This window comes from Canis lupus, chromosome 30, assembly GCF_003254725.2.
Source record: "Canis lupus dingo isolate Sandy chromosome 30, ASM325472v2, whole genome shotgun sequence".
NCBI classification, from domain to species: Eukaryota; Metazoa; Chordata; class Mammalia; order Carnivora; family Canidae; genus Canis; species Canis lupus.
In genome coordinates, this window is record NC_064272.1 from 6,942,585 (window position 1) to 6,956,441 (window position 13,857).

The 13,857-nt window shown below is 38.5% G+C and overlaps 1 protein-coding gene across 10 annotated transcripts in view; it reads right to left on the reverse strand.

The window, feature by feature from the left end:
* The window catches only part of FSIP1 (fibrous sheath interacting protein 1), a 194,340-nt gene that overhangs the window by 3,060 nt on the left and 177,423 nt on the right, over positions 1 to 13,857 (reverse strand). For 3 of the 10 annotated variants that reach the window (XR_007407420.1, XR_007407429.1, XR_007407428.1), the window contains 5 exons: positions 10,801 to 11,305; positions 3,950 to 4,027; positions 1,691 to 1,773; positions 197 to 438; positions 4 to 63 (listed from right to left, as the gene is read on the reverse strand). Coding sequence is in view for 1 of the 10 variants with exons in the window: in XM_025473235.3 (XP_025329020.1) it covers positions 4,020 to 4,027; positions 10,801 to 11,305 (513 nt within the window). In the remaining 9 variants the exon portion in view is untranslated. Of the gene's footprint in view, positions 1 to 3; positions 64 to 196; positions 439 to 1,690; positions 1,774 to 2,060; positions 4,028 to 10,800; positions 11,306 to 13,857 lie in introns of those variants that run through there. The other 7 variants (XR_007407424.1, XR_007407422.1, XR_007407423.1 and 4 more) reach the window with 7 other exon arrangements.

Sequence of the window (13,857 nt, forward strand, 5' to 3'; positions counted from 1 at the left end):
TACCGTATCCATGTTTATTTGTTCTCTGCTGGCTTTGTTAGGAGGTGTGGGTAAAGTCTATTCCTAAATCAATAAGAGCATACACAAGAACACATTACAAGAACTAGTAGTAACATTCCCAGTTCCTATATAATTGAAGACTGATTTTTTTAGGAAACACATTTGCTGGATTTGTGGAATAAGAACAAAACATTACCTGCCAGATGGGATGCCTGAGTGGCTCTCAGTAGGTTAGCCGTCTGACTCTTGATCTTGGCTCTGGTCTTAATCTCGGGGTCTTGGGTTCAAGCCCCTCGTGCTCCATGCTGGGTGTGGAGCCTCCTGAAGAGTCCTTTCCAAGATTTTTTTTTAAGATGTGGACCCCCCACCAGGATATTTTGTATTTTACTAAGGTAATCAAATGTCCTACTGAATCCTTTCCAAAGTACAGTTCTGTTTCTAAAAAGAACAGTGAAAATGGGAAAAAACACAGGAAGTGCACGCAATTCTCACAGCTACATTTTCTGACCCATGAATTACAGCGCTGGATGGGCAACACAGCTGCATGTTGTGGAGAAGCATGAGAAGTACTTGCTAAGGAGGGAGGAACCGTCCTTACAAAGTTGGGCCAAACTCTATAGACCTCACCTTTTAGAGAATGAATTCACCTTTGGTCAAAAACAGGACTAAAAAAGAATTCATAAGAAATCCCAAAGATACATATAAAGTATCAAATCAGTTTTTGCAGAGCAGACTAAAGCAGACCTTGAATTCTGGGTGAGCTAACAATGACTGTTGAATACTGACAGATTAATTTCCAGCTTTGATAACCGGTAGAATCAGAAATCCTAGGAGTAGGCTAAAGGTCAGGCTTCGGGGTCCAGTAAACACTAGAAATGACTGGTTAACAGACTCTTCTCGTTGATTTTTGTCTCTCATTCTAAAAATACTTCTCCATCCAAGGGAACATAACCACATATAAGTTTCCAAATCATTCCATGGTGCCCAGGTGAAGAATCAAGAACTAGAAGGTATCAGAAAGGGTTACAGAGTTTGGAACACTGATTTGAAAGGCAACTCTTTGAAACAGAACCTCATTCTTTCTCAGAGGAGCACAACCAAAGCAAGTCTTGGGAGAGAATTCTAATTCACTTTGAAGTAGCAAACCTACAGTAACTGAGAAGATCCTGATTGGACCAAAAAAGTGTATAGAAACAGGAGCTTCTTTCCTAGGCATGTTCCAAGTTTACTCGGAGACTGACCTTCAAATCAGTAGGTTGAATTGAAATAAAGGGCTTGTTAAAAATGAAAATTATGCCATCAGGGTGATAGCTTTTTCCTGCTCCAAGAGTTTATTTACATGTGTTTGAGATTTGGACTGAAGGACAATAAACCTCAGGTCCTATGGGAATTTACAATAAAGCTGGTGCCAGTAGGTTTCTTGAGAAGTGATTAGCAGAAAAATCTCAAATTTTAAGATCCTGAAGATACTCTTTCCTACTTTTCTTTATCTTGTTCTGGGGCAAAGACTCAGGTCTAGAGGAAATCTTAAAAACAATGATTTTTAATAACACTTTCTCTCCCTTTCAGGGTTAAAAAAAACAACTCTGGAGCCTCCATGTTGAGTTATATTATACCCCTGAATTCACCCGATCTTGTCTGAATTATATGTATAACTTACCAATCCTTGTTAGAGGAACTTTCAATTTACCTGCTATGAAATGGTGTCCCCTCTTTCAATGGCAAAATCCATTACTCAAGATCATTCTGTCTTCCTCCCCTTCTCTTAAAATCCTATAACATAAAGGCTCACTATACCCCAAATACCGTTTGCAGAAACACATTATAAAGCCATAAGCTCTCATCTCCCACCCCCCCACACACATACTTAAACACCGACTCCCCCCCACCCACCCACCCACACACACACACTCATATACCAGAAGCACACAAGTTTAGAAAGCTGACCTTCTTGAAAAGGTTGATGGGCCAAAATTGGCTCCTCTCTGTCATCGTTCCAAGTTCCCACCCAGGTCACCTCTCCCTTGACTCAAACCTTATAATGCACATGTCACTCCTAGGAGAGTCTAAAAGCATGACTTTAATTTCTGCCAGTACCCACACAACAAAATTCTTAGCATCAAGATAAGTTACAGTCACACATGGACATCAACATGAACCACAATTACTTTAATGTAAACTGAAAGGGGAGGCTCAAAAAAGAAATTGCCTGTTGATTCCTCTGAAAATAGTAAAAAATTCATTTTTTAAAGTCAAGGAAATGTGATATAAGCGATCATTAACATCATCCACTATCAGTAGATGAAAACATGTGAGCAAAAAATAATCATCTACATTCCTATCACTCCAAACTTCATTAAAGGCAGAACAATACAGCTCATTTCTTTTTCATCAGAAATAAATTGGACTTCTAGCTCTAGCCACCAATTCACTGGGGGGAAAAAGTGCTGACATAAAATTTTCTTGTGAATCCAATGACTTACTTGGAACTCGACAAAACTTTTAAAATAGAAATTTTCTTAAATAGCCAATCTTTATTTGCTGCATTCTAAGTTTCAGGGCACTCTGGAAAAAAATATCAGTATCTTCCCTTTGCCCCCTCTTTATGATATTTATGGCATTTTGATTAATGACCATGTATTTAAGGGTATTGTCCATCTATTACCAGTGTAGCATAAGCATGACCAAAAAGAAGATTTAGAAGACTTCTTTATATGGTTCTTTCATAATAGTTGTATATTAAATTATTAACTAGAAGGTGGTTGTCTCTATGACATCTGTAAGTCTAATGTGGAGGAGCAGCAACAAATTATTTAATATTTTAATAATTATTTATTATTTATCCCCTCCAGCCTTCATGCTATTTAAAATTAGAGGGTTCACCATAGTATTCTCATTGGGAGACAGTAGGAGGTTAGTAACTGCAGTAGATATGTTTGCTTCCTCCTAAGCACTCCTTGCAACCGCTTACTTTTTACTATTATCCCTAGTTTCTACATGCTATTCCAGGGAGATTGACCCAACTCCCATCTAGGAAAGTAAGCATGACTCCTTGACTATACCAATCATCATAGTCCATCCTCTGGCCACAGAATTTGTGTCAGAGATGTGAATGTGATTAAACTGGTTCAATCAAAGTGAAGCATTGAACCTCTGCTCAAAATTCTGATGTATATATACTCTCTCCAATAGGATGATATATTTGCTGCATTCTGAAAGATGATAACTGATGATAAAAAAAAAATCAAGTAATTCAAACTCCTGTTTAAGCAAAGTATCATTGCTAATAAGAAAGCAGGGATCCCTGGGTGGCGCAGCGGTTTAGCGCCTGCCTTTGGCCCAGGGCGTGATCCTGGAGACCCGGGATCGAATCCCACGTCGGGCTCCTGGTGCATGGAGCCTGCTTCTCCCTCTGCCTGTGTCTCTGCCTCTCTCTCTCTCTCGCTCTCTGTGTGTGACTATCATGAATAAATAAAAATTAAAAAAAAAAAAAGAAAGCAAAGCCTATGCTAACATTGCTTTGTTGAGAAAATTATTTTTTTTCTATGGCAAGTTGTACTTACCAGGCATTAGAGAGGAGGAAAGCTAGAACATCAGGGCCCAAATAAGAATTCAGTGATTAAATCTGGAGTCCCAATGAAGTTGTAACACATAAAATCAAATACAAAGCCATAATAGCACTTCCACTAATTTTAACATAGCACACACATACATAAAATGGTGATTTCTGTAATGTATCCCTGATGTTACAAGATAAGCAATAAAACACAATTTTACCAGGAATTTCAATGGAGAAAGCCATTGACCAATTGTACCCCAAGTCTCAAAAATATCAAAGAAATAAAATCCAGGAAGAGAATCCAAATATTAAAGTCAGTATTTGACCAGTGGTCTCCATAAATGCAGTCACTGAATATAAGGATTCAAAAAAAAATGAAATTTAATTTACCAACTTTCTTAAAAGCACACCCAGCAAATCTTTAAGATTCTTTCCATTCTTCCATCACATCTTCAGTCTCCTATTCATCTGCACATTGAAAACAATAACCAAAGTTGTAAAGCAATCAGAAATGTATGCATAATTAAGAAAAATTATTCAACCTACAGAACAGTAAGTCATTTTACACATGAGACAATAGCTGTTCTCATTTAATATTTGTTGGACACTCACCACGAGCTGTATACAAAGTTCACAAGAAAAAAACAAAAGAGAAGGGACCCACCTTCATTTAGCTTACAGCCAAGAAAGAACTTGCTAGGTTTTGAGAGCTAAAATAATTACGGATTTGGAGATGACACCAACCTGTGTTGGTCTCTGGCAAACTGGGATGATTGGTCACTGTAAATTGAAACTAAGAACAAAAAAGCCAAAGGGCAAATTAATTACCTAAAGCTTGCAGTAGTCTGGGTAAGTAGCAGGAGCCTGGAGCTAGAGGAGCCTGGAGCCTAGAGGAGCAGAGGGATGTTGGGTGTGCCTACTCACCAGCATTATCTGGTCTAGTGGTTGGGAGCATGGGCTTTGGCTGAGCCAGATCTGGCTTTGAATCCTTTGCTATTAGCAATGATCTGAGGCAAATTACTTAATCTCTGTCCTCCTCACCTTGGTTTCCTTATTGGTAAAATAAGATGGTTTTATTACTTCAATAAGGATCAAATGATATAAAAATGATTATGTCTGTGACTGGGTATGGTTGGCAGTAGTCCCTCCTTATCTGCTATTTCAGCCACCTGTGTTCTGCAGCCTTCCAGAAGCAGGTGATTCTCCTTTTGACTTGGGAGGTTAATAGTAGGCTAACACTATGTCACAATGCCTATGTCCTTCACCTTCATCCCCTCCCTCATGTAAGCGTTTTATCCCCTCACATCATCACAATGAGAAGTGTGAGTGTAGTACAAGACATTTTGAGAGAGACCAGGCTCACATAACTTTTATTACAGTAAATTATAATTGTTCTATTTTTTTTAGTATTTTTAATCTTTTACTGGATGCAATTTATATATATTATATATAACAATATATAAAAATTTATTTTGGGGCCTAATTTATAAAAATTAAACTTTGCCATAAGTATGCATGTATGGGAAAAATCATAGTATATATGGGGTTTGGTACTCTCCATGGTCTCAGGCATCCACTGAGGGTCTTGGAACATATTCCTTTTGGATGAGAGTGACTACTGTATTTAAGGTTAATCAGGAAATTTTCCATAAAAGCCTGGACTTCTGACTTTTCTGACAAATCAGCAGGTTCTTCCATCAGTGAGGAGAGCTGAGTAGCAGACATTCCCTTTGTTTTTTTTTTGTTTTTTTTTTTAATTTTTTTTAACTTTTATTTATTTATGATAGTCACAGAGAGAGAGAGAGAGGCAGAGACACAGGCAGAGGGAGAAGCAGGCTCCATGCACTGGGAGCCCGACGTGGGATTCGATCCCGGGTCTCCAGGATCGTGCCCCGGGCCAAAGGCAGGCGCCAAACCACTGCGCCACCCAGGGATCCCCGCAGACATTCCCTTTGGAAGGGGCAGGTACCTCCAGGAGGACACAACCCCTGTCTGTTCCTCTCTGCTTCATGTGCCTGGCTCTTTGGAGCCATAGGATTTCCATCCCATGTTATAAGCCTTTGCTGCTTGGAGTGTGGCCCAAACACGGGCAGCTTGTTAGAAAACCTACTGACTCAGAGTTCGCACTTTAATAAAATCCCCCCAATGACACTTACTATGAACTTTGAGAAGCACTGTTACAAACCACAGAGTGTTATTCCTAACCAGAGAGAGCATCAGGATCATCTGGGGAGTTTTCTGCTTGTTTTTTTATACCTGTGTCTAAGGCCCTAGCCTGACTTACTGAAATTAGAATCCCTGGTGTGGAGCATTCAGTCTGTCAGATTAATACAAGCTACAAGATTGTGTTATACATATTTGAGAAGTATGGATTTCAGTACAGATGTGAGAAAGCTAACTATGTTATTCCATTGGGGTCCTCAGATGGACCAAGTTGTACCAACAATGACCACTGTATAATCTGAAAATACTTCAAGTTGAGATGCTACCCACCAAAACTTTATTTGCTTGTAACTTTTTCCGTTATTTTTAAATTTTAATTACAGTATAGTTAAACTGTTAAATTAGGTTCAGGTGTACAATACAGTGATTCACCATTGACTGTAACTTGAGGTGGTTGTAGGTGGATTAGCTTTTGTGAAGGACATAGCAGTTTTGAAGGGCTGTGTGTTAGTATAGGTCCTTCCTCGGACCACTTGAATAGTTTCAAAGGCACTAGATTGTTTTGAGAATGTTTTCTTTGTTGTAATATAGACTTCCTGGTTTGTAGTGGAGCGCTGAGATTCTAAAATAGTAACACTATTAGCTACCTTTTCTTTCTTTCTTTCTTTCTTTCTTTCTTTCTTTCTTTCTTTCTTTCTTTCTTTCTTTCTTTTTTCTTTCTTCTTTCTTTCTTTCTCTTTTCTTTTCTTTCCTTTCTTTGTTTTTTCCATTAAAAAATATGTTGGCTTGCTCTTAGGGAAATACTTAACTCGTCATTGCTTTAATGGAGTTCTGTTTCCCTCAAACTGTGTGTGCCTTCAGGCTTCCTAGTTGTTATTTGTTAAATTACTTTTTCAAGGCTACTCATTGCTTTTCAGATGCTCCTTGTAACTAAACACCTCTCCAAATTTATTTGATCAAAATATCAGAGCTGCTATATGAGAAATTGCCAGTGTTCATTACCTCTTGATATAAAACTTTAGTATATAGTATGTTGATATTCAATGAACTTATCTTTTCAAGTTACTTTCAGCTAATTTTCTTCCATTTTGATTTGAGGTGGACTTTTCATGTAAATATGTGCCACTGATGGCACTCCCTAAAAAATACTACTTTATCATTTTGTTTAGTAGTGTGGACAATAGCATGTTGGAGAGTTTTGGTATTGCAATACATTATCTTTTTATCAGTTAATAAGAACTTATGATTCTATTGCTTCATTCAAATTGGGTAAAATGAGATCATGGCTCCTCCATTCCTCCATGCTATTGGTTCTACATGGATGGGTCTCCACAGGTGAGGCCCGAAGATTTAAACCTCGGCCAGTGACTGGGTATATCAGTTCACCTGGAGGACGCAGTATTGAGAAGACCATGTAACTGCCTACACAGTTCACAACGCCCTACATTTCATCAGCAATGAAGCCAACCTACTTGTTCTGCATTCGTCAGAATCCATCTATCTTTACATGGGTTCTGATCTGGGTGGGGAAGAGAAGACAGTATTTACCAATCCCCTAAAGCCCCAACAGTGAGTGAGTACAACACTGAATTTACTGGACCTTGGAGTTTTTTTGTTTTTTTGTTTTTTAAGGTTTTATTTGAGAGAGCTTGAGTGCATGAGCAGAGGGAGGGGCAAAGGGAGAGGGAGAAATAGACTCCCTACTGAGCAGGGTGCCTACGCAGGGCTCCATCCCAGGACCATGAGATCATGACCTGAGCTGAAGGCAGACGCTTAACCAACTGAGCCCGTAAATTTACTGGACCTTGTATCCAGAAAGTCAAATATCAGTAGTTACCACTAAGCCTAAAGCACAAACTTTAATACAGCTGTGAGGCAGATCCTCCTTTTCCAATGCCACAATTTAGAACGGCCCTCAATATCATTCAGCTGGGTCCTCTTTTTGAAGTTTTATCTGACTCTGCCTTTTAAAAGTATTTTCATACTTGTAACAGACCTCAATTCATCAAGAAAAAGAAAAGTATGTATCAATAATATTTTCTATTGAAAGAGAAAATAACTGGTCTTTCTTAGTTCATTCCTGTCTACAGAAATCTACTCTGAATCACATTTACATGTATCTGCTTCCTAAGAAAGACCTAAATATAATGTAACGGCTGAACACACTGCAACTCCTCATTAAAGTTACATTTGTGAAGGGCTTTTTGCCAAGAAAGCTGGCTTGGCATTCCGTTTTAGTGTTCACTTTCGTAGAAAGCACATAATTACAATTTGTATTCAGAATAAAATTGATTAGCCAAGGATTTTCATCGTAAACACCGAGGTTAGTAAAATTAGAAACTCCAACCTCAGGTATGCTAACATGCACTCAAAACGAGATTGTAGAACCTGTTCCTTATAGTTTGTTATGCAATTATCAGAAAACAAAATCTAGCTCCCATATTCACTCTATGCCATCTTAGTCCACCACACTCACAAGGGTTGTTACACATTAGGGACTCCTGGTGCTTTCAAAGGCATGTTCTATGAAGTGATAGATAAGCTACACAGCTGCTTTCCATCAAGCCACAAGAAGTTCTAGTTCATTCCATCTTGTCATGTTCTACTCAGAGACAGATATACATCAGTGTGACACAAGGTCACATAGAAATAAAGACATATTTTAGTGAAGTACTATTCTAAACCTCCGTACACACAGACTCCACTGGAATGAGCTCGCATATACAACAAATGGTCACATCCAATGTAAGTCTGCTTAGAGTAGACAAAAAGGAGATGCAGATACCTTCTCTGATAAAAATTCTTTAGCTACAAAGAAAATACACTGCGATTTTAGAGCAGAACAAAGTTTTCACAGTTTATTTTTTAAATGAAGATCCTTAGTGGGGGGAGGCAAAATGCACCCATCTAATCGAATTGCATGTTGTAAAAATGAACTCTGCTGGATACAAACTTCATAGCTTGTAAAATTTCATTTGAAAAAAGAAGAAAAGTTCCAAATCTTTATATAGCATGTGAGCCTTGCATAATTCTTAAGCAATACCACCTGCTTTCATTCATGATGTGAAGAATAAATGTGAACCACATTTTCAGCATATTATTTGAAAACTGGGTAAATTTTCATTTACTAAACAGGCACTTGGTTTAAGGCAGCACTTTGGGCATCACAGGAGATGCAATAACAAATCAAAAGATAGGATCTTTGTCCTTAAAAAAAAAATTACACAAGTATAAGGAAGAGAAGGGGCGCATGTGCACAACAACTTCAAGACAGGGTATGTGAAATGATCTGATGGGAGACCAATGTTCTAGGACATTCAGAGGAGAAATCAAGATTTTTAAAAGCGTGGAAGGTTACATTCAGAGAGATAGGGTTGGGAATCCAACTGCCACTGAAGGGGCACCTGAACATTCTTCAGGGAAAGAGGGTCAGGGCTGTCCAGGGGCAGAGGAAAGCACTGGAAATCCTGAGACCAGATTAGCTAACCTGAATAACATATAGAGGCTTAGTTAGAGAGCAATTAGGAAGATCGAACTCTGATTGTGGAGGCCTTGAATGGCCAGGGAAAGAATGTAGATCATATTCAGTAGGCAGTGGAGAGCGTCAGAAGTTTCTGAGGTGCAAGGTGTGGTCACCAAAGCTGTACTTTGGTGGAATTAGTTCAGCCGTGATCAGCAATGGCCGGAGGAGAGGAGAACCCAGTGGTGAGGAGGCCTGGTCCGAGGGCTATCACAGTGTCCAGCTGAGGCAGCAGGAAGAGCAAGGAAGGGATGGGCATGGGAGGCGCTGCAGGAGCACAGCAAACAATACCGAAGGGCGAAGGTGGGAAGCAAAAGAGGGAGAAGATACAAAGATGACTCAAATTTTGAGCCCAGGGTGACTGAAGAAACAGAAGGGAGAGGAAAATCTGAGTTAAAAGGAAAGATGAGGAAAACAGTTTGAGGCCATAACCACATGGAGCTAGCTATCTGGGAGGCAGTGAAAAATATGGGACTGAGGAGTTAGTTCAGAATTAATAGATTCTAGGTTTAATAAGTAGCATGGAGATAGTAATAGATCGACATAAATTTAGTAGACAATATAGAAAATAATCAATAGATCATTCAATAGAGTAATCTACCTTAGAGGAAAAGGTTCAGTCTACTTAAATAGACTTCTAACATAGGTAATTGAATATTTATGTCAAAAAATGTCCACCTGTACCATTGTACCACTGTAAAATGCAACACTGTATCCAGACAAAATACCGAGCATATACACACAGCTGGGATGAGAAGTTTGTATAGAAACTAATAAAATGGAGGGCAGCCCTGGTGGCTCAGCGGTTTAGCGCCGCCTTCAGTCCAGGGTGTGATCTTGGAGACCCGGGATCGGGTCCCACGTCTGGCTCCCTGCATGGAGCCTGCTTCTCCCTCTGCCTGTGTCTCTGCCTCTCTCTCTCTCTATGTCTCTCATGAATAAATAAGTAAAATCTTTAAAAAAAATAATAATAAAATGTATTTCACATTTTACAAATTCATCCCATGGAATAAATGTCCATCCCTGAAATGTGGAAGTTAAAAGACTAAGCAAATCTATTCAAATTATTTGCATCTGTTGAAACTAATTTGTTTTATTCTGAAATCATAACTGTTTTCTGTATAACCATCAAGAATACGTATTAATTGGGATCCCTGGGTGGCGCAGCGGTTTAGCGCCTGCCTTTGGCCCAGGGCGTGATCCTGGAGACCCGGGATCGAATCCCACGTCGGGCTCCCGGTGCATGGAGCCTGCTTCTCCCTCTGCCCGTGTCTCTGCCTCTCTCTCTCTCTCTGTGTGTGTGTGACTATCATAAATAAATAAAAATTTAAAAAAAGAATACGTATTAATTACCATTAGGAATAATGTATCTCATAAAAGTACTAATTTCAATCTTGCTCTCATACAAACACGGATAAATTGTCATGCTGCATGCTACTGACACCATCTGTGACCTACAAACATACCTCTTATCCTGCTCTACCTTAAACTATAACACATTTATATTGAGAGGCTGAGTAATAATTACACACCAACATATATATTCTCCAAGCCTTACCCATTTCTGGTTTCTCTGGAGGGCTGACTTTCAGATGTTGGTCTTCAGATGAAAGGCTCACATTTTTGCCATACAGTGGATCATCCAAGAAAGAGGGCCTTTTCAGTCTTCCAATGCCAAGGGTCTTCGACATAAAATAGTCTTTTGTGTCACAAATAACTTTGTCCTCAGAAAGTTGGAGGCATTTCAAATTCTCTGCTTCGATGACAAGAGCCCGGGATGTGAAATGCCCAGTCAAGGCTTTGGTGAGATAGTAGCCTGTACGTGTTTCACATTCCACATTCTCCAGCACATCTGCATCTTTCACCTCTGTGAATTTTGTTTCTAACCCATTTAGGAGCTCAGAAAGGATAGATCTGGAAAGACAGGGGACCTCCGGTGTTATATCCTCAATGTCTTCCTTTTCTCTTTCTGAAGAAAGTCTAGTCACAGACTTCTGTTTGAGTATGCATTCATCCAGAAGACACCTTAACTGTTCCTCAGAGAGAAGTGATGCTGAATCTAACTGATGAAACAAACCAAATGTTTCCATAGTCAATTGATGGAGTAAACACATATATTGTTGATAAACTGCCAGTAATACAGTATAAATGCAAGTGCCAGGAAATCCCTTACACAAAATACCCAAATAGCAAAATCATTCATTTTAAAGGATCCAAAATGTCAGGAGAAATGCACAGAATCCCTAGAGAATCGCTTTAGAATCTACCATCCATACTGAAATTCTGGGGAAAGCCCCTTAGCACTGATGGAAATAAATTACTGCACCAAATCAATCACTAGTTAACTATACACGTGCAAGTGACATGAAATGGAGATAACAGAAAACCACCTTCAACTTTATAAGTCTTGGGAAATCAAGCAGGGAAGTAGGCAAACAGCCCATTGATAAATAGCTAGAAATCCTGCCATAATCTCCAGTAGATGTTTCCCTGTTTTCCACCACTCCTCAGTGTGAACCCCATCACCCAGCAATTTCTTAAAAATCTGGAAAAATAAATCTCAGGCAAACAAGTCAGCCTACACCTGCCCCTGGGGATTTACCTCCCCTATGTCTGTCCACAGCTTTCAGTGGACAATACAACTGAAGACAGAAAAGGAAGGGCAAAGGGGTGGTGCATCCTGAGATGTGTAGTTACTTCAAAACTACAGATCTAGACAGACGCCAGGGGCATTCCAATAACGGTGCATTCTGGGAGGAGGACTTGATCACAGACATTTAATCTCTGCTTGTAGAGGCTAACAGGATTGAGCATTTCAACCAAGATCTTAAGGATTCAAAAACATTGTTTTCTTCCAGTGATGTCTCAGGAAATAAATCAAATGAAGGTATAGAGCTATGTTCCACAAGAACTCAACTGAATAGCATGCAACTTGAATTGCATCAATCTCAAAAGGAATGGAATTAAAATATATTGGAAAACACTGAAAATAATTTTTCCTTCTCTAAAGAATCAGCACCATTCCCGATTTATATAGTGGATCATTTAGGAAAACACTAATCCTCCTTTACAGGGGAATGCATTATCTAAGAACAAAAAGTCTCCATAAGAAAACCTAATCATGAATTGCTGCAAAGGCCTTAATTTCTACTTCAGTAAAGTAAAACAATGTGTTGTCCTACTTAGTAGGACCCAGTAAGAATTCACCAAAAATGTTCTGCATGTCTAAGGTATCAGGGAGGGAAGGTGTTATTGGAACAAGTATAGTTAATTCCTTATTATTGTGTAATGCTTCTAATGCAGCTAACAAAAAATAGTATGTAAAACAAATTTTTAAAATATAATTTGTTTTAAAACTATATTTAACTTCCATATATTAAAAACTAGTTTTCATGGTGGCAAGTGCCATTATGAGTTTGAGAATAAAGAGAAATTGGGAATATATTCTTAATAATTATCTAGGATTCAAACTTTAGGTAATTCACCCTGAGGTTAATATACATGCCAAAAAATAGGACTTGAATTAGATAGTAGCAAATCCTACTTTTAATCACATTTCAGGCATCCAGATGTGGCACTTTATCCACTATTAGGAGAACTCCCTTCAAAAACCTTGTCAACTAGAAAATGAAGGCAATCCTTGTACAGTAGTATTTAAAACACACTTTCAAAATCTGCTTATATAAAACTGTTACATAAAAGTGCTTATAATGATTAGATAATCCCCTGAAACTTCAAAAGGATCCATTGAGTGTCATCTTCACAAAACATTCTCACCAAAGGCTTATCATATAAATTTCCAGACACTAGAAAAAATATTACTTCATACTGCAGAAGGAGGATGAAGGAGGTCTGGGGGAGAGGTTGGAGAGGAAGAGGATGTGGAAGATTGGTAGATTATCTGGTATATTTGACCACTTCCACAAACAATACTGATAAAATAGATGCTTTGTAGTTCTGATGATCTATTTGGCTACATACAGAAAATTAAATAAAAGGAAAAACAAAGCAATTACAGACTCTGGGGAAAACAAAAAGCTATACAAAAAGAAAGGAGTGGTAGTGTTTCAGAGAGGTAACAGAAAATTAAGCAAAAGAAAATAAGATAATTATTAACTTTAAACAAAAAGTTGTACAAGAAAGAATACCATAGCTGGCATTTGGGTGGCTCAGTCAGTTGAGCATCTGACTCTTGATTTTGGCTCAGGTCATAATCTCAGGGCTGTAGGATCAAGCCTCATATCAAGCTCAAGCACCGGGTGTGGAGCTTACTTGAGATTCTCTCTCTCCTTCTCCCTTTGTCCCAACCCCCACCCCTCTCTTAAAAGAATAATACCATAGGATTCTACTTTCTTTTGTTGTATATATATTTAAATGGTCATCATAATATAAATAGTGATGATGGAGGTAACCAAAAATTGTGATTTGACTATTGTGGAGAAATAAGAACAGAGAGAAGGGATGTTCAGAGTTAAAGCTAAATCTATTACAGGAAGCCAACATACAACTAAATAATAATACCACACTATTGTATTATTGTAAATTGATATAAAACAAATCAATTAAGATGGCAAGATATTAAACAATATAAAGGTAAAAAGTGAGAGAAAAGAGC